This window comes from Lemur catta, chromosome 2, assembly GCF_020740605.2.
Source record: "Lemur catta isolate mLemCat1 chromosome 2, mLemCat1.pri, whole genome shotgun sequence".
In the NCBI taxonomy this organism is placed as follows: Eukaryota; Metazoa; Chordata; class Mammalia; order Primates; family Lemuridae; genus Lemur; species Lemur catta.
In genome coordinates, this window is record NC_059129.1 from 52,906,330 (window position 1) to 52,931,748 (window position 25,419).

A 25,419-nucleotide genomic window follows, 5' to 3' on the forward strand; every position below is an offset into this window, starting at 1 on the left:
TGACCTGGGGGGAGAGAGGGAGTGAGTCTTGAATCAGATAGTACACTCTTGCTTTTCTGACTGAGTTTAAGTAGATTTTCTTGAATTAATGTTTATATGTTTGATGTATCCCTTTTGGATCCTTTCTAGAGACTTTAATTTGTTTATTTAATATATATAATTTGTATGAGTTTCTCTGGGGAGTGAGTTTATGGAGTTCCTTCTGTCATGCTGGCAGTCACTTACATATACTGTTTTGTAACTTGTTTTTCCTCCTTAATATTGTGAATAACTTTTCTTATCATGAAATCATTAAAATTATAGCATCATTAGAAAATACAAAGAAAAAAATAAAAATAACCAGCCTGAGCAAGAGCAAAATCCTGTCACTACAAAAAATACAAAAATTAGCTGGTCATGGTGGCATGCGCCTATAGTCCCAGGGGAGGCTGAGGCAGGAGGCACTTGAGCCCAGGAGTTGGAAGCTGCAGTGAACTATGATGATGCTGCTGCACTCTAGCCTGGGCAACAGAGAAGACCCTGTCTCAAAAAAAAAAAATTATAGCATCATGAGAAAACAACAAAAAAAAAAAAGCAAAAATTAAATGGAATTCCCCCCTTCAGTGGTTATCATTGTTAATATTTTGGTAGACATTCTTCACCTCTCCCCAGGCATATATTCACTGATAGATATGTATAAAATTTTTACATATTCCTCTGTAACATGTAAACTTCATATAACATTTTTTATATAGCAGTATGTCTTGGGCCTCTTTCCATGTTAGGGTAGATTTACAGCCTTTTTAAAGATTATATTGATGGCTATTTAATATTTTATAGCTCTGTTATAAATTCATTTAATTTCTTATTGATAGATGTTTAGATTGTGTTCAGTTATCCACTATTCTTTTTTTTTTTTGAGACAGAGTCTCGCTCTGTTGCCTGGGCTAGAGTTGAGTGCCGTGGCGTCAGCCTGGCTCACAGCAACCTCAAACTCTTGGGCTTAACACAGGCTGGAGTGCAGTGGCATGATCATAATTCACTGCAGCCTGAACTCCTGGGCTCAAGGGATCTTCCTGCCTCAGCCTCCTGGGTAGCTGGGACTACAAACATGTGTCACCATGCCTGGCTAATTTTTTAAAATTTTTTTGTAGAGACAGGGAGGGTCTCACTGTGTTGCCCAGGTTGGTCTCCAAGGCCTCAAGAGATCCTCCCTGCTTGGCCTCCCAAAGTGCTGGAATTACAGACATGAGTCACCACACCTAGCCCACATGATGTTTTTAACTCTATTGGATGATCCATCTCTGCCCTATAGTTGGTAATTTTCAAAGTGACTTTGCATTCTCTTTTTCAGGCGTCTTGCTGCCCTCCAAAAAAGAAGAGAACTTCGAGCAGCTGGCATAGAAATTCAGAAGAAAAGAAAAAGGAAGAGAGGAGTTGATTATAATGCTGAAATTCCATTTGAAAAAAAGCCTGCTCTTGGTTTTTATGATACTTCTGAGGAAAACTACCAGGCTCTTGATGCAGATTTTAGGAAATTAAGACAACAGGATCTTGATGGGGAGCTAAGATCGTAAGTTGCCTTTCTGATTTTGGAACGGGAATGGTACAGTAGGACTTAGATGAAGGGCCAAGTATTATCCTTGTCAGAGCCAGCTTTTCATTATTTAGCACAGCATGGCCTACATTTTTAAAAATTTATTTAATGGGTTCGCTTTTCTGAGAAAACCAGTGACTTTGGCTGTCATGTTTTTAGGACAGAGCGCTGTTTGCAGCTCTTGAATAATAGTGCATGGCTCTTAGTGGACTGTTTGCTCACTGAATCACATCTTAACATTTACGTACATTTATGAACAGGTTAGGAAGTCTGGTTCTATTTGCCTTTTCTAGTGAAATATTTTACCTTATTTTTAATTAAAATGAAATTAAAAGAAAAAACTTACTGATGAATTCTTAAATCTTTTCACTTGATGGGGATAGGTAGGTATATTTATCAGATGTTTTTGTTTTAGAGTGTAGAGGATTTTGCTTATTTCTAGAGATTTTTAGAGTTTCTTTAAATCTTATGTCTGAATATTAGAGGGAGAACATTTTATGGTTATCAAGAACTTTTTTTTTTTTTTTTTTTTTGAGACAGAGTCTCACTCTGTTGCCTGGCTAGAGTGAGTGCCGTGGCGTCAGCCTAGCTCACAACAACCTCAAACTCCTGGGCTTAAGCGATCCTACTGCCTCAGCCTCCCGAGTAGCTGGGACTACAGGCATGTGCCACCATGCCCGGCTAATTTTTTTCTATATAGATTTTTAGTTGGCCATATAATTTCTTGCTATTTTTAGTAGAGACGGGGTCTCGCTCTTGCTCAGGCTGGTCTCGAACTCCTGACCTCGAGCAATCCACCTGCCTCGACCTCCCAGAGTGCTAGAATTACAGGCGTGAGCCACCGCGCCCGGCCGTCAAGAACTTTTTAGTTTCCTACTCTGTTGACCTTTCATTTCTGTTGACGTGAATTGTCACAAACAGTAGATACCAGCCAGTGTAAAACAGGATTTTCTTGGGTGTACTCCATTGTTTTTATTTCTCAAATTAGGACCTTGCTTTAGGTATGCTCTGCAAATAAAGCGATTGAAGAGGAAAAGTAATCCTTCAGGAGTAGACCAGGTAGGGGGAAAGGAAGGAGGTATTCCAGAGCTTTGAAAGACCACCTTGAGCCTGGCTTTAGGCTTCCTAACCACCTTTAGGTATCATTTGTCAGTACACAAAAAATTTTTCAAAAATTTGTGAATTTTAAAAATCATCACAGTTTAATAACAATTTTAAAGGGAAACTAAAAAATTCACAATGTTATTTTTGAAAGTACTTGCATTAATTAATTAATTAATTTTTTAATTCAGGATATTATGGGGGTACATTCTGGTTACATGAAATGCATTTGCCTTGCTCAAGCCAGGGCTACAAACATGTCCTTCTCCCATACAGTGTGCCCCATTTCCATTAGCTGTGGGTTCACCCACCCCACCCCCTCTACCCTTCACTCCCCCTACCTGACTGGCATCCAGTGAGTATTACTGCCATGTGAGCACCTTAGTGTTGATCAGTTAGTACCAGTTTGATGGCGAGTACATGTGGTGCTTATTTTTCCATTCTTGGGATACTACACTTAGTAGAATGGGTTCCAACTCTTTCCAGGAAAATAATTCACTCATTTATTGATCCTTCATATACTTGCTTCCCTTTTTGCATACTCATCTTTATCTTTTTTCCTATGTACCCACACATTTTTATTGAATAAATCATAATGTAGGAATAGTTTTATGTTTTTCTTTTGACATTATATGTAATGTTTTATTACAATCTTTCTACTTACATATTTTAATATTTAGTACTTCAGTTAGTGTTCCCTATTTTGTTAATTCTATTGCTATTCTTTGCATTCATCTTGCATATGGTAAGTAAGTAATGGTGTAGGGAACAACTTAATGTGAATCGTTTTCTCTCTCTTTTTTTGTTATTTTCTTAGAAATAGAATTGTTTGTTCAAAGAGCATGAGTATTTATATAGCTTTTGGTGTTATTGCCTGTATGTAAGTTAAAATCTCCTCTTCTCTACTTTGATCCGTGACAGTGAAAAAGAAGGAAGAGATAGAAAAAAAGACAAACAGCATTTGAAAAGGAAAAAAGAATCTGATTTACCATCAGCTATTCTTCAGACTAGTGGTGTTTCTGAATTTACTAAAAAGAGAAGCAAACTAGTACTTCCTGCCCCTCAGGTAATCTAATAAAAGCAGTTTTTTCATTATGTGGATTTATATGCTTATAGCATTTATTTAGCAGATGTTTGTGTATCAGGCTTGTGCTGGGTGCCCTTGAGAAATTCATAGTCTAGGCTGGGCATGGGGGCTCTTGCCCGTAATCCTAGTGCTTTGGGAGGCTGAAGTGGGAGGACCGTTTGAGCCCAGGAATTCGAGACCAACCTGGGCAATAATGAGACCCCTGTCTCCACAAAAATTAAAAAAATTAGTGGGGCGTGGTAGTATGTACCTGTAGTCCCAGTTACTTGGGAGTCTGAGGCAGGAGGATCGCTTGAGCCCAGGAGTTGGAGGCTGATGCACTATGATGATGCTACTGTGCTCTAGCCCTGGCAATAGGGTGAGACCCTGTCCCCCAAAAAATTCATAGTCTAATGTGTGAGCCACACATAAAAATAAGTCATTTTAATATAGTATGATAAATAAGTAACTTCTCTGTATAAATTATTATATCAGGTCTTGAAAGTGCTTATATGATGGTATAGTAAATAATTGTCAGATCTTAACAATTCAACAGCAGGTTAGGGTGCCAGGGCTCTTTTTTTGAATTTGACTGGGACAGAGGTGTGATTTGGCTTTGTGGACTTTAAGCTGCCACCTTTCAGGGTATGTTTTGTTGTGTCATGCTTCTCTTTTTGAGAAAACAGCTGTGAAAATCAATGTGGGAGTTGGGGAAAAGTGAGATAAATACATTCCTTCATTCAGCTTATTACGGGCTCTATTCCTTTGACTTAATTATGGTTGGTCAGAAACATGGGGACTTTGAATAACCTTTTGTTTTGAGTAGTACAGCTCTGTAAAATTGGACAAGTTTAATGGAGCAGAAGAAAGAACTTAGGAGACCAGAAGAGCTTCTTTCCCCAAGTGCATTGGCTGCATCAACACAAAGTTCTTAGGCATAAACATAAACTAATTTTGTCATGCTGCTATTCCTACTAGTGATATTTCTTAAATTGAAATTTTGCCTGTAATTTTTTTCTTAGTATTCCTTAGGGTATTTATTTGGTAAAATTACTAACATACCTTTAGATTTTCTTTGGGATCTTGTGGCTTATTGGACTCGTGTGATATTTTAATTGGTTTCCTTGCATCTTGATAAATAGTTTTGTACAAGCACTGTTATGTTGTTTGTACATTAATATGTTGGTTTGAAAGAATTTCGGTTCAGAGAGACAACCTTTGCAGCTTGATTCTATATCATGTGATTTTTTTTCTCCCCCACATTATATAGGGAAAGCTTTGAAAAACTTTATTGTGGAAACTTTCAAAGCCATGAAAAATGAGAGTAGTTAAGTACAGTGAGCCCCTTAGTACTCGTCACACAGCTTCATCTTTCTGGAATATGGAAATAGGAAGTTATGTTGGTTCTCAGTTAAAATGTTGCTTACTATGATAATTGTGTCCTTTTAGATTTCAGATGCAGAACTCCAGGAAGTTGTAAAAGTAGGCCAAGCAAGTGAAATTGCACGTCAAACTGCTGAAGAATCTGGCATAACAAACTCTGCTTCCAGTACTCTCTTGTCTGAGTACAATGTCACCAACAACAGCATCGCTCTTAGAACACCACGAACGCCAGCTTCCCAGGACAGAATTCTGCAGGTAAAGTGTCATAGTAGAGTGAGCCTTTCACTTTGTTTCTTGTCCTTAAAAGTATTGTGAAAGAGAATATTAAGTGGTTTGGTTGTATTTCTTTTAGGGTAAACAGTTTGAAACTGAGTTCTAAATGCATAGATTCTAGAGCATTTCTGTAGTAGAGAAGCTAAATCAGTAGATTCAGTACTTAGGTGGTTTTAATTCTACATTTATTAGTTCACAGCTTTTTGAAGCCAGCCCTTCTACCTCCATTGGTCTTTTGTATCTGTTAGTAAAGCATGGCATTTCAAAATTTCACGTTGCCTAGCAATCCTAGAAAGATATCAGATGTGTGTAGTTAGCAATTTTTAGAACTTCCTTGCATTTCTATACTTAGCTTGGCATAGTATGTCAGCAGTGCCACTTTCTTCCCTCTCTTTAACACATGGGGTATATGTGTTCCCAGGGTGTCTGCATACCGGAGACTACTCAAGCCTACGAAACACTGTGGAATCATTTAGTGCCTTTACATCTGATTTCCTCTTATTTAATAGTCAAGAGTATAAATTTAAAGCCTTGATTCAAGAGTCAATAGTTGTTCTTAGTAAGAAAAACAGTTGTGCCCCTCAGAGGCACCAGTTATAACTCTTTACTCTTATTGTGGATATGCTTGTTACTTGTTGATTGCTTTCAGTTTCAGACATTATCTGTTGTTTTTCCACATCGAATTTGTCATTTGGTTCTCTCATACCCTCTGTCTCTATCAGACACTTTGTCTATTCCTCCATCTTCCATTATGATTGTATCATATTTTTGGTTAGCTTTATATGCATGGTTTACCTTATGACTAAATCCTGTTCATTGCTGAGCCATGAAGTACTTTATAATTTGTAAAAATTATAAAAATATGTAACATTTATAATATAGAGCATAATAGTGTACTTTGCTATGAAGTATTTTGTTTTTCTTGGGAGTTAATACTTGGGAGTTAATACTACAAATGTTTTGATTCATTTGTAGATTTTCTCAACTTTATTCAGGTTTTAAATTTCTGCTGTCATATATTGAATTTTTTAGAGCTCTTTTTAAAACGTGTTCAGTATTTTTTTTAACATCTTATTTTTCCTTTGTAAATATCTTCTCTTACTTCCCTGAGGCTATTAATGATAGTTTTGTTTTGTTTTTACAAATTTTCTTTTCCTTGCACAGTCTCTAAGTTTTTTGTTTTGTTGTTGTTGTTCTGTCTTTCCTATTGGATATTTCCTGAAATGTCTGGTGATCTTTGGCTCTTGGCCTATATATCTAGGGGTGGGGGTGGGGGAGCAGATAAAAGCTGACTGGAAGCTCCTTGGATGTGGGTGAGGTTCCTTGACTGCTGGCCTCCCTGGAGGCTGATCTGGCTGGGGTGTTTCACTGGGGAATTCTTGGTGTCAGTATTTCTAGGTCTTTTCTTTTAGCTTAGTAAGGTTCCTCAGAGAAGTAACTTCCAATCTCCTGCCTAGAGGGTATAAAGCCGGCCATCCTCTGGGGACCTAACTGGGGGAAAGGGTAGATGTCTCCAATTTAAAATAAAAACTCTCACTTCATTTCCCTTTTTCACAATGATGATTTTGCTCTTAACTCTTCCTGGTATTCCCTTTGTTGTGCTCTTTTCAGAGAATAAAGCCCTTCTGTCTTTTGTAACTCCTTTTTGTGTGCATGTGTGCGTGTGTGTATGTGTGTATGTTCATGTGTTAACTAACCATCCTGTAGATTTTGCTTTATATTTTCTCCTCTTTTTTTCTTATTTTGTTGTTTCATGAAAGTTCACTAAATCATTGCCTGTTAGTTATCTCATCAGCCAACTCAAGGCTTTGAGGAGGTCTGGACACACGATTTCACAAGTCAATAAGTAAAATGGCTAGCATATCAGAAGCTTTAAAAACAATATTGTGATTTTGCATTTATTCTCTAGGACCTGAAATACAAGTAAGGAATGTGTTCTAGGGTGTTCACGGCCAGGTAAAGTGTCAGGTAAGCCTGCTCAGGCAGATTGGGAAAGAGTAAAGCTAACCACCCAGAGAGGAAACTTGGAGGGACCCAAACAGTCCAGAATACAGGCAGGAATCCACATAAACTAAATAAGCCTATTAATAATATGGGACAGTAATGAGTGTGAGACAGTGAGTATTGTAAGAATCCTGTTAGCCAACCTTTTCTGGTGGCCCTGGAGTGATGTAGATGCTTCTGATAGAGGCTCTGTCAGTGTTGATGTGGCTCAGAGTGGCTTGCATATGTGCAGCACTTCTCCAGCACTTTCATTAAAGTGCAGAGCCTAGCAGGGCATGCTTTCCTGGTTCTGTCACTTTATTCACACCTCAGCCTCTCTCCTCTTCTCTGACAGATAGAAATATCATGCCACACCCCCTCACCCCCAGTGTTTTCAGTAATCCTATTTGGGAAAGTTTGCAAGTGTGATTATTAGCACTTGAAAATTTTAAAAATAATAATAATAAAGATTTTTTTCATTTTGGGAAAAAAATTACATCTTGGTATATGATGAATATAATAATCATTCAATGGAAATCCTTTTGTGTGGTTTTTAGACAATTTTTTTTAGATGTAATTCATATAACATAAAACTCACCTATTTTAATATATTCACAGAGTTAGGTAACCATCACCACAATCAATTTTAGAATATTTTCATCTCCTAGAAAGGAATCCCATACCCATTAACAGTCATTCCTCATTCCCTCCAACCTCCCAAGCCCTAGGCAACCATCAGTCTACTTTCTCTCTAGAGTTCCTTATTGTGCACATTTGTATAAATGGAATTATATAATATGTGATCTTTTGTGACTGGCTTCTTTCACTTGGCAGGTTTTCAAGGTTTACCCATGTTGTATCAGTACTCCATTCCTTTTTATTGTTGAATGATCTTCTATAATATGAGTATACTACATTTTGTTTATTCATTCATCAGCTAATGGACACTTGAGTTGTTTCTGCCTTTTGACTGTTAGGGATAATGCGCTTTGAACAGGTGTTTGTGTGGACCTACGTTTTTCGTTTCTCTTGGATATGTACTTAGGAGTGGAATTAGTGCGTCCTGTGGTAGCTCACTTACTGAGAAACTGCCAGACTGTTTTCTAAAGCACCATTTTACTTTTCTGTCAGGAATGTGAATGTGTGAGGGTTCCAATTTCTTACATCCTCACCAACACTTGTTACCTGTGTTTTTGATTATAGTTGTCCTGTGAGTAGTTGTGAAGTGGTATCATGTTGTTTTTGATTTGCATTTCCCTGATAGCTAATGATACTGAGCATCTTTTCATGAGCTTGTTGGCTATTTTCTGAGAAATGGCTATTCATATCCTTTGCCCATTTTTAAATTGGGTTATCTTTTTGTTGTTGAATTTTAAGAGTTCTTTATGTATTCTGGATATAAGTTCCTTGTCTGACCTAAAATTTGCAAATATTTTTTTCCATTTTGTGGGTTATCTTTTCACTTTCTTGATGTTCTCATTTGTAGAGGCTTCAATTTTTATGAAGTATAGTTTATTTTTTTATTTTGTTGCTTATGCATTCAGCTTTATCTAAAAAGACTTTTCCCAACCCAAGGTCATGAAGAATTACTCCTATGTTTTTTCCTACGAGTTTTAAATAGTTCCAGCTCTTACATTTAGGTCTGTGATCCAATTTGAGTTAATTTTTGTATGTACTGTGAGGTAAAGGTCCACCTTCATTCTTTAAATGTGAATATCCAGTTTTCTTAGCACAAGTTGTTGAAAATACTGCTCTTTCCCTATTCTAGGGTCTTGGCATCCTTTAAAAAAATCAATTGACCATGAATGTAAGGGATTATTTCTGGATTCTCAATTCTGTTCCACTGATCTATACACCCATCCTTTGCTAGCACCACACTGTCTTGATTCCCATAGCTTTGTACAAGTATCCTTTTATGTTTTTAATACAGGCTTTGAAAACTGATTGTTAAACAGTATTGAGGTAATGAGAGAATGTTAATTAAGAGAGTAGGAGTTATTTTGAAAAAATACCAAACAGGTTTGGAGGCTGGGCCATATGCAGTAAGTTTAGAGCTTGTAACTTTGGATTCTTCTCCTAAAAGATGTGGAAAAGTTATCTGTAAAGTAAGTATATTTGTTGGAATTAAGTTTAGTTGTAACAAAAAACTCCTAACAGCGGCCTAAATAGAACAGAGGTTTATATCTGTTTCGTGTTCTAAATGTTGAGAGAGAAATAGACTGGGGCTGGTGTGGTGCTCTCTGGTGTTGGGGAGACCTAGGCGCCTTCTCTTTTGTCCCCCCCCCATGCCCAGCTTCCTTTCTCAGCTTCTTCTTGTCATAGGTTCAGTGTCTACAGGGCCAGCTGTCATGTTTGCATTTGGTGGGCAGAAAAGGAGGAAGAGGGAAGAAGGACACACTCTCTCCCTTCTTAAGAATATGTCTCTCCAGTACATCATTTCTGCTTCTGTTCCACTGGCCAGAACTTAGACACACAGCCACACCTAACTTCTGGGGCATATAGTTTTTGTCCTGGGCAGCCAGATGTGTGCGTAAGAATTGAGGCTGCTTTTACTATGGAAGAAGAGAATGGGTTTTTGGTGACAAACAGAAGTCTCTACCTCAGTGAGGTATTAGAAAATGATCACAGCTGGGTGAAGCCCTTTGGAACCTCTAAGATGAACTGACAGAAGTTGAGAATTTAACCTGGTTAATGGTGATATATTTTAATATATTTTAAGTTATTTTTATGCAAAATTTGATAAATTGGTCTTTGCTTTCTGAACTTTTTTTGGTTGGGTATCTCTTTTCTGTGTGACAGGTCATGCCTCTGGCTGCTGTTGTGTGTAGCTAGGGATATGAGGAGTCTGCTGTTGTCTCTTGGCCTCTGATCTAGTCCTAGGGTGCATCAGTCAAGGTTCATTTAGGGGACCAGAACCACTATGAATACCATAGAATAAGGAATTTGTTATATAAATTAGTCCCTTACATAATTGTGAGGAAAGCTAGGGAAGTAAAGATCTGAAAAGGTAAGTCAAAGGATCAGGAAAGGTCACTAGCCCTCGTGTGGGTGAGTCAGAGGTCAGAGGGAAACCTGGAAGCGAGGCACAAAGCAGGGGTTGGTGTAGAAGTCTGTGGATGGTTATTGGCTCGTTGTGGCTATTGTTTCTGTGAGTTTGAAGCTGGAAGTCTGGTGCTGGATGTGGGGTTGCTGTTGGTCCCCAGGGCTGGCTGTAAAGGAGAAGTGGACGTGGAGCTGACAAAGGACACACCGAAACTTGCCAGCGCCTCTGCAGGTCTCTCACTGCCTCCAACAAACGGCAGCCTTCAGAACGTAGTGGTTGCTGTTTCACCTCTGTCACCTCTACTTCTGCCCCTTCCTCTACTTATGTTTCACTTTTGATGAACTCTAACCCAACACCATGTAGGAAAGGGGATTCTGGGAAACATTCCAGGGTAACCAAGTTGACAAGAGCAACTCCACTGTGTAGGAGACAGCTCTCAGATGCACCAGCACTGTGCTGGGCTAAACTCCCCCACTCCTTGGCCAGATTATTTCTGAGGGGTCTTTAAGAATACTGTATTTTATACCTTTGCCTGTTTGTAATATTGGCACATATGATTTGTCATATTACTGCCACTCTTCTGGGAGTATATGCTTTACCCTTTGATCCTTATTTTTTTTTCTTATGCAGGAGTTAAGCCCACATACATTTCTTTCCAGGAAGTACTTTATATTTAGAATAGCAAAAGGAACATACACAGAACTTTGATAATGTGAAATTCAAGATTTTTTTTCACAAATAAAGATAGAATAATGGAATAAGTCTTGCTCTGTTTATTTTCATTTGCCTCAAAACAGTGGTTTAACACATTTTACTATGCTCCTGATTGCAGTGGGTCAGGAATTCAGACAGGGCACGGAAGAAGTGGCCTGTCTGTGCTCCATGATATCTAGGGCCTCAGTAGGAAGACTCAGCAGTTAGGGGTGACTTGACAGGTACAGGCTACAATCACCTGGAGGTATCATCTTTCCATGTCTGGTGGTTGCTGCTGGCTGTTGGTTGGGTGGTCCTCAGCTGGGAATGTAGAGTGAATCTGCATGTGGCCTCTTCATGTGACATAGACTTTCTCACAACATGGTGGCCTCAGAACAGTTGAACTTCTCACATGGTATTTCAGGGCTCCAATGTGAGTGTGGTGAGTGTGGTGGGAAGCTGCATCTATTTTTAAACTAGTCTTGGAAGTCAAGCAGTGTCACTTTTGCTGCATTCTTTTGGTTCCAAGTGAATCAAAAGCCCACCTGGACCCAAGGGGAGGGGACACAGACCCTACCTCTTGATGGAAGGAGTGTAAAGGTTGGATTGTAAGAAGAATATGCAGCATGGAAGATATGGTAGTGACCATCTCTGGACAATAAAATCTGCCACAGGGCCTAGGTTGGGGATTAAGAAATTTATAGGTGTGAAGATAGCAATGAGGGCAAGGTTAGAGTGGAGGGACTAAAGAGAACATAGTTAATTCTGGCTAAAGAGATCAGGCAAGACTTCTGAAAGGAACCTGACCCCGTGAGTTGTTTTCTATTGAAGTGGATAGGTCACTTGGGAAGATCTTAAACTTCCCAGTAGAAGAAACAGACTCAGAGATGCTCATGAACACTGTGCAGGGGTGGGGAACCTGTGGCCTTCTGGATCCTTGAGTGTGGCCTTTTGACTGAATCCAAATTTTACAGAATAAATCCTTTTAATATAGGTTGAGGGGCTGCACTTGGGGATCTGGAGAGCCACATGTGGCCTTGAGACCACAGGTTCCACCCCTGCTTGGATTATAAAGAGGTTTGGCACAGGTAATAGGAGAAGCTTTTGGGTAATGGCAGTATCATATGTGAGGCCACAAATGCTATCTTGACATAAAACTTTATTCCAAACATCTGGTATGTGATGTTTTAGGTTGACAGAAGGAATGGAAGTATTGAAATCTGCCATGGCCCAGTATTCATTTTCTCTCTTGGTTTTCATTGAGAAAATGTGTAAGAATTCTGCCTGCTTTAAGATTTGTATAGTAGGACCAGAAGAGAGGATTCTGCTAGCCTGTCTATACTGTTAAATGTGCTTCTTTGCCTTCTCGTTAATCAGGAAGCCCAGAACCTCATGGCCTTGACCAATGTGGACACCCCATTAAAAGGTGGACTTAATACCCCATTGCATGAGAGTGACTTCTCAGGTGTGACTCCACAGCGGCAGGTTGTGCAGACTCCAAACACAGTTCTTTCTACCCCATTCAGGTATTATAAAAAGACATGTTTTGTATTTTAGAAAAACTTGAATCCAAGGACTTGCACAGCATGTTTGCTTTAGTAACATTGGCAGAGAATGGAGTTAAGTGTTCAACTTGCCTTTTGGATTTCTCCTTACTCGTAGTAATAAATAACATAGTAGTATCCAAGAAATGGTTAAACTCTTTGGGGCTTCCCTTTTTTTTTTTTTTAATTTTTATTTTTATAAAATGTTTATTCTCTTAAATCCAGTGCATTCATAGGATGTTAACACTTTAATGCTTATCATTTCCACCAACTGCAGCATTATCTAAGTAAACCAAAATAAGCCCTTTTATCAGAGTTGTAGTCAATGATTATTAATACTTTTTTTAAAAAGACCTAAACTTCCCCCAAATTTCAGCACAGGTAGTTTTATTGTATGTTTCATGTAGGAGGTTATTTAAAAAATAGTGTGTAGAAATGAATAGTTTCAAACTGAGTAAATATGTTATACCAGGTTATAAAATTCAACAAATAAAAAGCAATTGCCAAGCTGAATAATAAGCTACAAAGGTATAATAATTCTGGCTTGTACAAAAATGTTCAGTGTTTTCAAAGCTCTTAACAGTTTCATGAATACAGATTTCCACAGCTTTAGAGTTGGAAGATGAGTTTCACAGTAAGGTGATTTTAACCTCCATTTACATTCATTTTAATATATTAAGAAGATGTTTATTCTGTGTCACAGTGGTGCTTTCCAGTGTTCACAATTTATAGTTTCAATTTGTACATATGTAATTCACTAACATAAGGGACAGTTGTTATTATTACAGACTATCCATAAAAAGAAAAATAAAACCCACCTTACACAGAACTCTGAACATGGTATGTCTTAAAACAGATAATGCAACATGGTTTTTAATATTTTGGAGCTTCCGTTTTTCCAAAGTTTCAGATGCTGTCACCTTGTTTCTGAATACTTTGTATTTGATTTTAAAGAGTAGATCCTGATCCATTTTTAATGATCACTAGGTGAATTTTATAAAAATTGTAAACATTTTTATACAATCCAAAATCCAAAACTTTTTAAGCACCAACATGATTTTGAATTTTTGGATTTGGGGTGCTCAACCAGTGAGTATAATGCACATATTCCAAAATCCAAAACTCTTCTGGTTACAACATTTCAAATACGGGATACTCAACCTGTATCAGTGATGAGCAAATGCCACCTCCTGTGCTAAGCCCCTGTAACCAGTGGTCTTCATTTCAAAACAGCTTGCATGGATTCTTCCTTTTGTCTTTAAAAGCTTCCCCTTGCCCCAGCCCCAGCCCCCTTGGATATAGCTATGGTCTGCCATAGCATGCATATCCTGAATTGCAATCTCTTACTATTCCCAAATAAACTCTTTGTTTTAGAGAGCCAGTCTCTCAGTCATTTAAGTTGACAAATGGTAAAGTGACCATCCATCTACCCACCACCTAGTTTCTATGATTGTTATTGGTTTTTGCTTTGTCATATATCCATCCATCTATTAATCCATTTTATTTTTAATGCATTTCAAAGTAAGTTGTATGTATAAGTCCATTTCATCTCTAAGCACTTACACATGCATATCGTTAAGTAGAATTCAGTATTTATTCACAATTTTTTTGGTTTTTTTAAAGCTACTGTCTTTTAAGAAGAATTTTTAAAATACACATGCTATAAAAAGTCATGTTAAAGGCCAGGCACGGTGGCTCACGCCTGTAATTCGTAGCACTCTGGGAGGCCAATGCGGGAGGATCACTTGAGGTCAGGAGTTCGAGACCAGCCTGAGCAAGAGCTAGACCCTGTCTCTACTAAAAATAGAAAGAAATTATCTGGACAGCTAAAAATATATAGAAAAAATTAGCTGGGCATGGTGGCACATGCCTGTAGTCCCAGCTACTTGGGAGGCTGAGGCAGGAGGATTGCTTGAGCCCAGGAGTTTGAGGTTGCTGTGAGCTAGGCTGACGCCACGGCACTCTAGCCTGGGCAGCAGAGCGAAACTCTGTCTCCAAAAAGAAAAAAAAAACAAAAAACAAACAGTCCTGTTAAAATGGAATTTGAATTCTTAAGGGTTGGAATATTTGGGATTTGCTTTTAAGTGTTAGGATATATCCTCTTACTGGTTGTTTAGTGTAGAAAGCATCTCAGACTATTACAGCTGTACTTGATAGCAGAATCAAGAACCATTGGCATCCAGTCTTTATGTAACATTTAACATTTCTTGTGAAGCTTGTAAGAGAGCCTAATCCCTCTTTTCCTGTGTTCATTTGGACCTCCATATCTTCTGGTTTTGCATCAGTGGATTCAACCTAACTGCAGTTTAGAAATACTAAAAAAATAAAAAATAACAGTACAGCAATAAAAAATACAAATAAAAATACAGTATAACAACTCTTTACATAGCATTTACATTGTGTTGGATACTGTAAGTAATCTAGAGATGATTTAACACATTAACTGCCTGGTGAGTTGTATTTAACTCACGCTAATTTTAAGCGTGGGGCCTTGTGAAGCATATGTAACTCACATCACTTCACCTATTTTTCAAGTTGCATATAACTTGCACATGGAAAACTAACAAACAAAAATAACAGATTTTTCATTAAATTAGAAAGGATCATTTTGTTTTTGAAGTTTTTATTCTACTTGTGTAATAAAACCATGGCCCCAAGGAAAAAATTTTTTTTCTAGTGTGGCAATGTTTTAAAGTATATGGGAGGTTGTGTATAAGTTATATGCAAATACTATGCCATTTTATATAAGGAGCTTGAGCATCTGCAGATTTTGGTATCCAAGGTGGCTCCTGGAACCAATCCCCCACGGATACCTGAGGGGTGACTATATGTCTTGTCTCTCAACTAGATTGTAAGCTCCTTGGGGGCAGGGACTGTGTCTCACACGGTAACACCTCACCTATTGGGAGTAGCTTTCTGGTAGCACCACTAGTCTGGAACACACGAAGGTATACGAAGTAAGCAACTCTCCCCTACCCCCCCAAAAAGGACTTTGAATAATTAAAATATGGGCTGCTGCAAAGTGTATAGATTTTATTCCTAGGAGAGTCTCTTAGTCCTCACTCAGAACTTACTCATATTTAGATGTGATTCTAAAAGTGTGTGGTGTTTGGTTTCTAAACAAAATGTAAAGGGAGGAACTACTTAAAGTGTGCACACTGATGCTGACAACAATAATGATGTGATACCAACAGCTTGATAGGGAAGAGACAAACGATAAGATGAAGACACTGAACTCAAAAAGTGTCATCTAGGGTCACTGAATATGGCAGCCAACCTCCCGGCCTGCTGCTTGTTCCTAGTCACTCTAATGCATTAAGAAAAGCTCGAAATAATGTTCGGTGGACCTAATTTAGAAATGTAAGAAAATATTAAATGTAACGATTATTAGAAGTCAATAAAATAAAAATACTGTGTGTAAATATTAGGCTAGCTAGACCAAACCTTTATTTTTACCTAGAGCGCTAACTTAAAACCAACTAGACAGAATTTCTGGAATCTTTATTTCTTTCTTATTTTCTATATTTCCTGTAAAATAATTTATGTGAAAAACATTTGAAAGTACAATCCGAATGTAAGTGGCACTTTTATTAATTGGGATTTCTGTTTTTCCAGGACTCCTTCTAATGGAGCTGAAGGGCTGACACCCCGGAGTGGAACAACTCCCAAACCAGTTACTAACTCCACCCCGGGTAGAACTCCTCTTCGAGACAAGTTAAACATTAATCCTGAGGATGGAATGGCAGACTACAGCGATCCCACTTATGTGAAGCAGATGGTAAGTGTCAGTTCCCTTTTCATACTAAAAAAAATTTTTTTATATCCCCTGGGTGTCAAAATTTTCTCCCCTGTCAGTGCATATCACATATCCTTTAAGAATCTGTACACCAGTGGATGCCAGAAAAGGAAAAGTATTTGTAAGACTTGATGAGAAGGGGGAACCTTTTCGTCTCAAAAAACTTACTTTTTCTTATGCTTAATATGTTTGTGAATATTGATGCTGAAAGTAATGCTACTTGTATCTCTTTTGATTTTAATTTTTATCATTTATTAACACTTTCCTTTCTTGAATTGATACATTTAATTTTTTCTTTCCATTTCTGTAAATATAATTTTGAGTTTCAGGTGCATTATAAATTAGATTTTGAGACTTGAATTACTCTGCTTCATACATTTAGAAGGACAGTCTAGATCTCAAAGCCAAGTTAATTTGATGTTGCTGATTTCAGTGAAGCTTTCTTTTGTATATTTTGCTGGGTGATGCAGAAAGCTGATTATAAAAGTTACAGTTCTTGCTTCTGCCCCTGTTATTTTTATTACTTCACTATTGGGCCTTATTATCTGATGACACAGAAATCGTGCATTTTTTTAAATGAAGTTTCAATGATAATTGACTTGTCTTCAGTTTACAAATTAATTTTAACTTCATGTATTGATTTGGTTAATTTATATATATTTTTAATGCCCAAATTGATATCAACTAATGCCAACTCTTAAGAACCTAATGTATGCAAAGCATACATCTAAACAATTTAGGGAATCTAAAATTGAATAAAGATGCCCTTTGTCCTAAAGAAGTTTACATTCTGGGGAGATTGGCAGTACTAAGCTAAGACCGAAAATCACTGTAGTAACAGAACAGAGTGAGCCTTTTGAGTAATACCAGCATGCTTGGGGTGATTAAAGAAAGGAATAATCTCTTTTGTGGGTATCAGGAAAGCCTTCACTGAAGAGGTATACTCAGAAGGAGGGTGGGGGCTGTCCCAGATGGAAGCCACAGTGTGAATCAGCATGAAGATGTTTTGGACATAGCAACTCTTCTGGTTCTCGCACCTATCATGGTGTAAGGAGTAGTGGGAAATGAGGCAGGAAAGGTGAGCCGTAGATGTATTGGGGAAAACTCTGGGTACCAGGCAGTTTCTTTGGGACATACAGACTCTTTTTCTTTTATCTATATATACTTTAGTATTTCCATTAAAAATAAACACATAAATTTGGGCATCTTTCAGATTAAGGCTTATTAATCAAAGGACAGACTAACTGTTGAACCTATTCTTTTCATGTGTTTTTAAATTTCAGTGTCAGAAATGTATGCCTTCAAATGAAAATCCTAGTGGTCTTTTTTCTGCCCCTGCCCCAAACCTTCTATTGGAATATCCCAGAGTATCTTCATTGATCACTAGTCAAAGTTCATGATTGGTCTTAATGTAGGGAAGAAAGGGAGATAGAAAATAAACAAAAAACTTGACTTAGCTCTGAAGTCAGGGATCATATTTCTAGAATTAATATGAGGCTATTTATTTTTTAGAGACTCTCATAATATTGGTTGAATATTTTAATGTGTGTGAATTGAGAAGGACCAATTCTTTTCTACAGGAAAGAGAATCTCGTGAACATCTCCGTTTAGGGTTGTTGGGCCTTCCTGCCCCTAAGAATGATTTTGAAATTGTTCTACCAGAAAATGCTGAGAAGGAGCTGGAAGACCGTGAAGCAGATGATACTTATGTTGAAGATGCTGCTGATGTGGATGCTCGAAAGCAGGTGGGTATCTGTGCCAGAAAGAAGTGTGAGTTTGGCTGAATGTGCCTGTAGACTTAAAAAATAAAGAACAGCTATTAAATGTCTCAAGAGCTCCACTTATAAGATTTTTCAATATTTAAAAAAAAATTACCCTAGTAAATTACTACATCACTAATAATATATACTCCCATAATTAACAATAAACTCATAATATCTTGATGAGCATTCTTAAAATCTGTATATATATGAGAATTTAAATATTCTGTTAAATTTATTATGCTTCTCGAAAATACACACATGAAATTTTTTTTAGACATTGCTTCAGTCTAGCAAAGAAAAGACATTATTGGTCAGTCTTAAAAACAAGTACACCTTGGATTGGTTGAATAAGTGGTTTTAAGTCAGTGTAAACTAGTAAAAACTGTAAATATGGAAATTCAGAGAGTGTGTCACAATAATATTAGTAACATCTTGTACTAATATATCTTACAGTCAAATTACTTTCTCATTTGCACATAACAGCCCAATGCTGTAAATAGGAATAGATATTACAGGTTGAGCATCCCTAATCCAAAAATCTGAAATTTGACATAGGGACTCCAAAATCTGAAACTTGTTGAGTGTCATCATGATGCTCAAAGGAAATGTTCACTGGGGCATTTTGGATTTCAGATTTTCAGATTCAGGGTGCCCGACCAGTAAGTATAATACAACTGTTTCAAAATCTGAAAAAAATCCAAAATTCCAAATAATTCTGGTCCCAAGTATTTCAGATAAGGGATACTCAACCTATAGCTCCATTTTAGAAATGAGGAAACAGGCTCAGATGAATTCAGCTAACTTTCCTAGGTCTCATGACTGGTAAATGGTAAATTTTGAACTAGCACTGAAATTATGTGACCCTTTTCAGTAAGTCTTGCTACACTCCATTTCTGGATGATTTTAGGAAGCTTTAATCCTGGGATTGGAGTGAGAATGACATCAGTGGAAGTCGTATTGTAGAGGGAAACCATGTGAATGTGATTTGGTGGGGAACAGAGGTTGATTCTTTTTCTGTTTAGTTGTCACCTACTTTGGAGTTATATTTACTCTCAGAAATGGCATGAGATTTTATTATACCCCACATTATTCATAATTTAAAAATCAGTAAAGAATACATTTGTTGGCTGGCTTTTTGAATTAAAAGTCAGAAGCTTTGGGGTAAAAGAAAAGAGTTGTGTTGCAGGAGTCTAAGTGTAGGATTCCTATTCAGACAATAAAAGTACATGCAAAGTTGGAGTACACTCTAGTAGACATTGGAAGTTCTTAGTTTCTATTGTAGTGAGAATGAATAGACTGATTAATTTCTTTGGCTTTAATATTACCTTTCTACAAACTTGAACAGATTTCTACAGCTTTAGCTCTCAAATATACATGATCTTACAGACCAAAGTCTTTTCCACTTTCCTGAGAGGTGTCAAATACTGTAAAGCTGCAATAATGGATATAAAAATCATTTTTTAGGCCATACGAGAAGCAGAGCGTGTAAAGGAAATGAAACGAATGCACAAAGCTGTCCAGAAAGATCTGCCAAGACCATCAGAAGTAAGTGTTAGAATTTCTTATGCTTAGCTTAGGAAGTTTTAAGTTTCTTTTTATATATATTGGTGCTTTTTACATCATTCATAAAGACTGTAAAACAAAATGTCATCTTACTTTCTGGAATACAGTGAAGTAGTTCCCTAATCTAATCTTTAAAATGTTTCACTGGTACCAGTAAGAATTTAGAAGGGAAATAAAAGAAATTGTTTTCGAAAATGTAAAACTGCTATTTAATCCATGTTGTAACAAGTAATAACATTAGCCTATTGCAGTGATAGTTTGGTAATTGTACTTGTTTTAAAATTTTAGGTGAATGAAACTATTCTAAGACCCTTAAATGTAGAACCACCTCTAACAGATTTACAGAAAAGTGAAGAACTAATCAAGAAAGAAATGATCACAATGCTTCATTATGACCTTCTGTATCACCCTTATGAACCATCTGGAAATAAAAAAGGAAAAACTGTAGGATTTGGTACCAATAATTCAGAGCACATTACCTATCTGGAACATAATCCTTATGAAAAGTTCTCCAAAGAGGAGCTCAAAAAGGTATGATTGAGCAGGCATATTTCTATGTTGAGATTTAAGTATTTGTTTGATGCTGTGTACCATGGACAAATATGAGCTTATTTTGCCACATTGGTATTCATAAACAACTGACACATGGTTAGGAGATAAATATTTATATTACGTTATGAAAAGGACATGCTTTAAATACCTGCATCCCCCATGTTCAGCGGTCAGCCTTTATCAGATAAACACTGGCTTTGGTGGCAAAGTATTTTTGTTTCATGGGTGGTGTTTTGCTGTAGTTATCATTTTCTGTGTTCTGCTGTGTCTAAATAGATATGAATGCCTTTAATACTTAAAGCTCACTTATTTAGACTAATGTGAAAAGACAGGAATATAATAAAAATGTTTACAAATTAAACCTTTTACCTATTCAAAGGAAGGAAATAATTTTTACTGAATTTATTCCCTTCACATGATTTCCCCCTACTCTTTTGGATAAGGACAAGAAGAAACAGTTTCTTAACGTAAAGTCTGTGTCCTGCCGTTTTCCATATGCATTCTATTCTTTTTCTGCTTTGACAGAGCAAATAGCTGCGATTGTGAATAGAAATCTTTACAATGGTATAAAAAATATAGTGGATTTCGTAGTTGGAAGCAGAGTGGTCGTTAGCTTAAAAGCCTTTTTCCTTTAGCCTTCAGCCTTGAGCAGCAGTGATAGATCCATTGATTTGGGATGAGCGGCTGCACACTTGGGAGAAAGCAAGCAAGATTCTTTGTCTTCTCTTCTGCACTTTTCCTCTCTCCCCAACTCCTCAGTTTTTTACTTCCTGTTTTCCTCATTGCATAAGTAGTACATATTTATTATAGGCTTTTTTAGAAAATAGAGAAAGGAAGGAGGGCTTAGATTTATATTTCAACAGCTTTTCCCTGATTTCTGAGTAACTCCTTACTCATTTTTTGGTAGGTGCGATAGGGAAACTGACATCCGTTGAGTGCCTGCTCTGTGGTGAGCACATTTAATCATTGAACTGGGGTTGAGAATCAGGCTGCGAAATTGATACTTGCACGGTTTCCTTTTTTTAGAATGAAAATATGAGGGGAAAAAGGAATTTAGGAAATAAATTTTCCTCAATTTATTATATGTATGGAAACCTGAAACAAGGATCACATTGTTGCTTTTAGAGGTTCTATAGAGGATAAATTCTAATACAGTTTTTGGAAATAATAATTCAAAGTATGGTTTTGGAATTATTTGGAACAAAGTAGTTTATTCTGTCATATTTTATATACCCGTTTATGTTTCTCTTTGTTCCAAAAAGAATCTGAAGCAGCTATTTAATTAGCAGATTATTTATGGATAGTTTAAAGATACCTTAGCCATATTCTTTCCTAATGTTTACAAGAGCCAAACTTATAAATATTTATTGTGTACAGTTTCAGAGTGAAATTACATTTCTCTTTTAATAAAGTATTAGTGTTTCATTAAGCATGTCAAAATTGGTTTGTTACCATTATTTCCCTTAAGAGGTATTGTTTTTTTTTTTTGTTTGTTTTTTTGAAACAGAGTCTGACTCTGTTGCCTGGGCTAGAGTGCTGTGGCGTCAGCCTAGCTCACAGCAATCTCAAACTCCTGGGCTCAAGCAATCTTCCTGCCTCAGCCTCCCGAGTAGCTGGGACTTGTTTTAAAGTATCCATTCCTTATTGTCTATAGACAGGATTTTCCTTTTTTTTTTTTGTTAAAATTTTTGATTTATTGATCATTTCTCTTGATTTTATATATTTTGATGTGTGTTTATTTTCCAATATTAGTGGGAAGATTGAAAGCCTTCTATAAGGTAAAGAAGGTGGTTACCAGTTTTTCATAAGCCATGAAGCAGAGGGTTGGAAAAAGTTCATGAGATATGCTCATAGAATTCTGTGTGTCTGGCATTGGACTAGGCTTTTTAACATATTGTTCACTTAATCCTAATAGCAAACATATCTGATCTAAGGTCAGCATCATAAAGTTAAGCAAGTTCAGACAGCTACTTTAGTTGTAAAGCTGTGATTTGAACCCAGATCTGCCCAACCATCCCTCTCATTCTGTCATCTTAAATTTGTTCTTTAGTGGTGAACTTAAAGCTGGCTTATGGTCTGTCATTATCTGATTTGTGCCCCAGTCTCATTCTCTGGCAATGTCAGGGGCATTCCTTCAGAATGAGAAGAAAGTTGTGAAAAAAAGATGCCTGGTTCCCCTTCATTGTCCTGTGAGGTCCTGAGTGTCAGTAGAATGGTGGAGTGGAAGGAACACACTCATGCATTGGTGCCATTTGGCTTGGATCCTGCCTCATCTGCTTACTATCAATGTGGGTTTAAAATATATAGTTATTTATTTACTTATTTTAGAGACAGGATCTTGTTCTGTTGCCCAGGCTGGAGTGCAGTGGCATAACCATGGCTTATTGTAACCTCAAACTCTTGGGCCCAATGCAGTCCTGTCTCAGCTTCCTGAGTAGCTAGGACTGTAGGTGAGTGCCACTGTGCCTGGCTAATTTAAAAAAATTTTTTTAGAGATAGGGTCTTGCTATGTTGTCCAGGCTGGTCTCAAACTTCTGGCCTAAGCGATCTTCCCACTTAAGCCTCCCAGAGTGCTTGGATTATAGGCATGAGTCACCGTGCCTGGCCATGATGTGGTTTTGAATGAGTTGTTTAATCTCTCTGAACCTTACTTTCATCAACTTTAAAATGAGGTTAATATTGGTTACTTGGTAAGATGATTGTGATCTTTGGAGATAATGTAGGTAAAACTTTTAAACCTAGCTTCTGACACATAGTAGATACCTGAGAAATGGTAGTTGCTCTTATAATTAGTGAAAGCAAGGATGTTTATATTATTGGGGAAATGTGGATTCTTGACTTTTTTAAGATTAGTCTGCCTTGACTTTTAGGCTTTTTAATCCATTTTTATTAGGTATTGTCCCCTCCGCACTTTTCCAAAAAACAACCAACCAAAACTCTTTGCCTTTGGTGCAAGGAAGGAAGGAAACAAAACTAGTCTTTTTGAGCTTCCTGGTGATGGCAAGTATTTGTAGTACTTAAACTTGTTAAATTATTATTGTAAACAGGCCCAAGATGTTCTGGTGCAGGAGATGGAAGTGGTAAAACAAGGAATGAGCCATGGAGAACTCTCAAGTGAAGCTTATAACCAAGTGTGGGAAGAATGCTACAGTCAAGTTTTGTATCTTCCTGGGCAGAGCCGCTACACACGGGCTAATCTAGCTAGCAAAAAGGACAGAATTGAATCTCTTGAAAAGAGACTTGAGGTTGGTAATCTTTTTAAAATTCTAATTTTAAATGTACGTTAATTACAATAATGAACCATAATACCACTGGAGACAACCTCAGAAGAATAGACTTAAGGTGTTTGTTATCTTTGCAAGTATTGAAGAAAACTACACTGAAGTGTTTGATCTTCCTTGGCCACGTTGGTTGGTTTTTCGCAGTTAATTGTTGGCTTTCATGACTGAAGAGTACCCTGCAAGTTGACCACAGATCATTCAGAACCTTTTAGATCTGAGAGCAAGGAACCAAGAAGTCACCGCTAGTCACTCAGAACAATATAGATCAATATTAAAATAGCCTGGTTTCTCTAAGGAGGAATCTCAGTGGTACCAAGGAGTTTTTTTCTATAGCCAAGAGAGCACATTTATAAAACTTGAATATGATTGTGTACATCCTGTGATTCCTGTAAGTTTGAGTTAGAGAAGGCAGAGCTGGATTACCTAGACAATGGCTTCCGTGATTTTCCATGTCTATGAAAATGTTGAAACATACTAGATGCAGTTTCATGGCATATAGTTAATATAGTCTGCATATTTTGAATTCTAGAATCTATGCAGGCATTTTACCAGTGGCATGTAAATTATGGTTCATAGATCATCAGGCTGCCTTACGAATTCTTAATGGTGGTCCTCGGGGACTAAGGCCAAGATGGGTTGAGGAAGAGAAAGGGTACTTCAGGCAGTCATATGCAGAAAATGGCTTTAGTTTCCTCTTATGTGATCATCAGTTTCTCTTTACACAAAGCAGATTTGCAAATATTTTTATTTAGGGTTAAGACCAGAAATAGTAAAATCATTTGGGTTGGTTGGGGCTGTGTGGGGCTGGGGAAATCAGCAGGAAAAGGCAGTATTTTTTAATTTGAGTTATTTTCAACTTTAACCTTTAAGATCACATGTATAGTCACCTGGTAGTTGATGCCTGTGAGCCGCCCCCCCCTTTTTTTTCAGTTAGTGGGAAATTACTGGTTCCGAAGTAATTCTCATCTTAGGTGAAATCTTCAGTTCAGTACTGCTGATTAGTTGTATTACTGACTTCCAGCAGGGTGTGCTGTTGCTCTGTGTTTGAATTCAAAGTTAAAGTCAGGGAAAGTAGAATGTCAGTGGTTAAATTCTGTTATGTTTTATGTTGTGTAGGCTTCATTTCTTATAAATGGTAGTTAGAAGTGTAATTCTGATCTAAGGTCAGCATCATAATTGATTGGAAAGCTATTTGGGAAGCTTCCTTGTAACATTTATATATGAATACTGAAGTCTCTCACTTAGTTTGAAAATCTTCTCATTTGAGGTAGGGTAAACTCTGCTGCGAATGGCAAGGACATTTTGTGCTGTTTAAAATGTTAAAAAAATTTTTTTCCTTAAATCTCATTTACTTTGTTGAGGCTCTAACTTTCATGACAGCAAATAAATGTGTCACAAAGTGAGTAGTGCCATAAAGTACAGTAATTTTTATTTCTATCTTGAATTGGTCTTGTGAGTTTTGAAGGGAAAAATTCAGAAGAACCACTGCTGTTCTTGTGGAGATTTATTTGGGTCGTTTATGAGCAACCATTAAAAACATGTGGTTCTCTTTGTTCAGTTCAGTACCAGGAACTGAAATCTTCCGTTGAACTGTTTTTGTTGAAGGATTGGTGATTTTGGAAGAATATTCATAAAACAGTCTGAAGTAATTTTTCTCTTCTTGACTCCTGGATAACTTACTTTATTGTTTACCCAGCTAGTTTCTTTTAAAGAATACTTAATCAAGTCCTTTAATTTAGTAAGCCGTGCTTATTTTAAATGGGAGTTCATTAAGTCTTTAAAAAGAAGAAAAGCATCTCGAA

The 25,419-nt window shown here is 37.2% G+C and overlaps 1 protein-coding gene across 1 annotated transcript in view; it reads left to right on the forward strand.

Annotated features, from left to right (window-relative positions):
* Nucleotides 1-25,419, forward strand: part of CDC5L (cell division cycle 5 like) — a 64,304-nt gene that overhangs the window by 10,648 nt on the left and 28,237 nt on the right. The window contains exons 6-14 of the mRNA XM_045542080.1: nt 1,334-1,552; nt 3,599-3,743; nt 5,193-5,381; nt 12,496-12,644; nt 16,278-16,440; nt 18,039-18,203; nt 19,686-19,766; nt 20,073-20,315; nt 23,384-23,581. Coding sequence (XP_045398036.1) covers nt 1,334-1,552; nt 3,599-3,743; nt 5,193-5,381; nt 12,496-12,644; nt 16,278-16,440; nt 18,039-18,203; nt 19,686-19,766; nt 20,073-20,315; nt 23,384-23,581 — 1,552 coding nt within the window. The remainder of the gene's footprint in view (nt 1-1,333; nt 1,553-3,598; nt 3,744-5,192; nt 5,382-12,495; nt 12,645-16,277; nt 16,441-18,038; nt 18,204-19,685; nt 19,767-20,072; nt 20,316-23,383; nt 23,582-25,419) is intronic.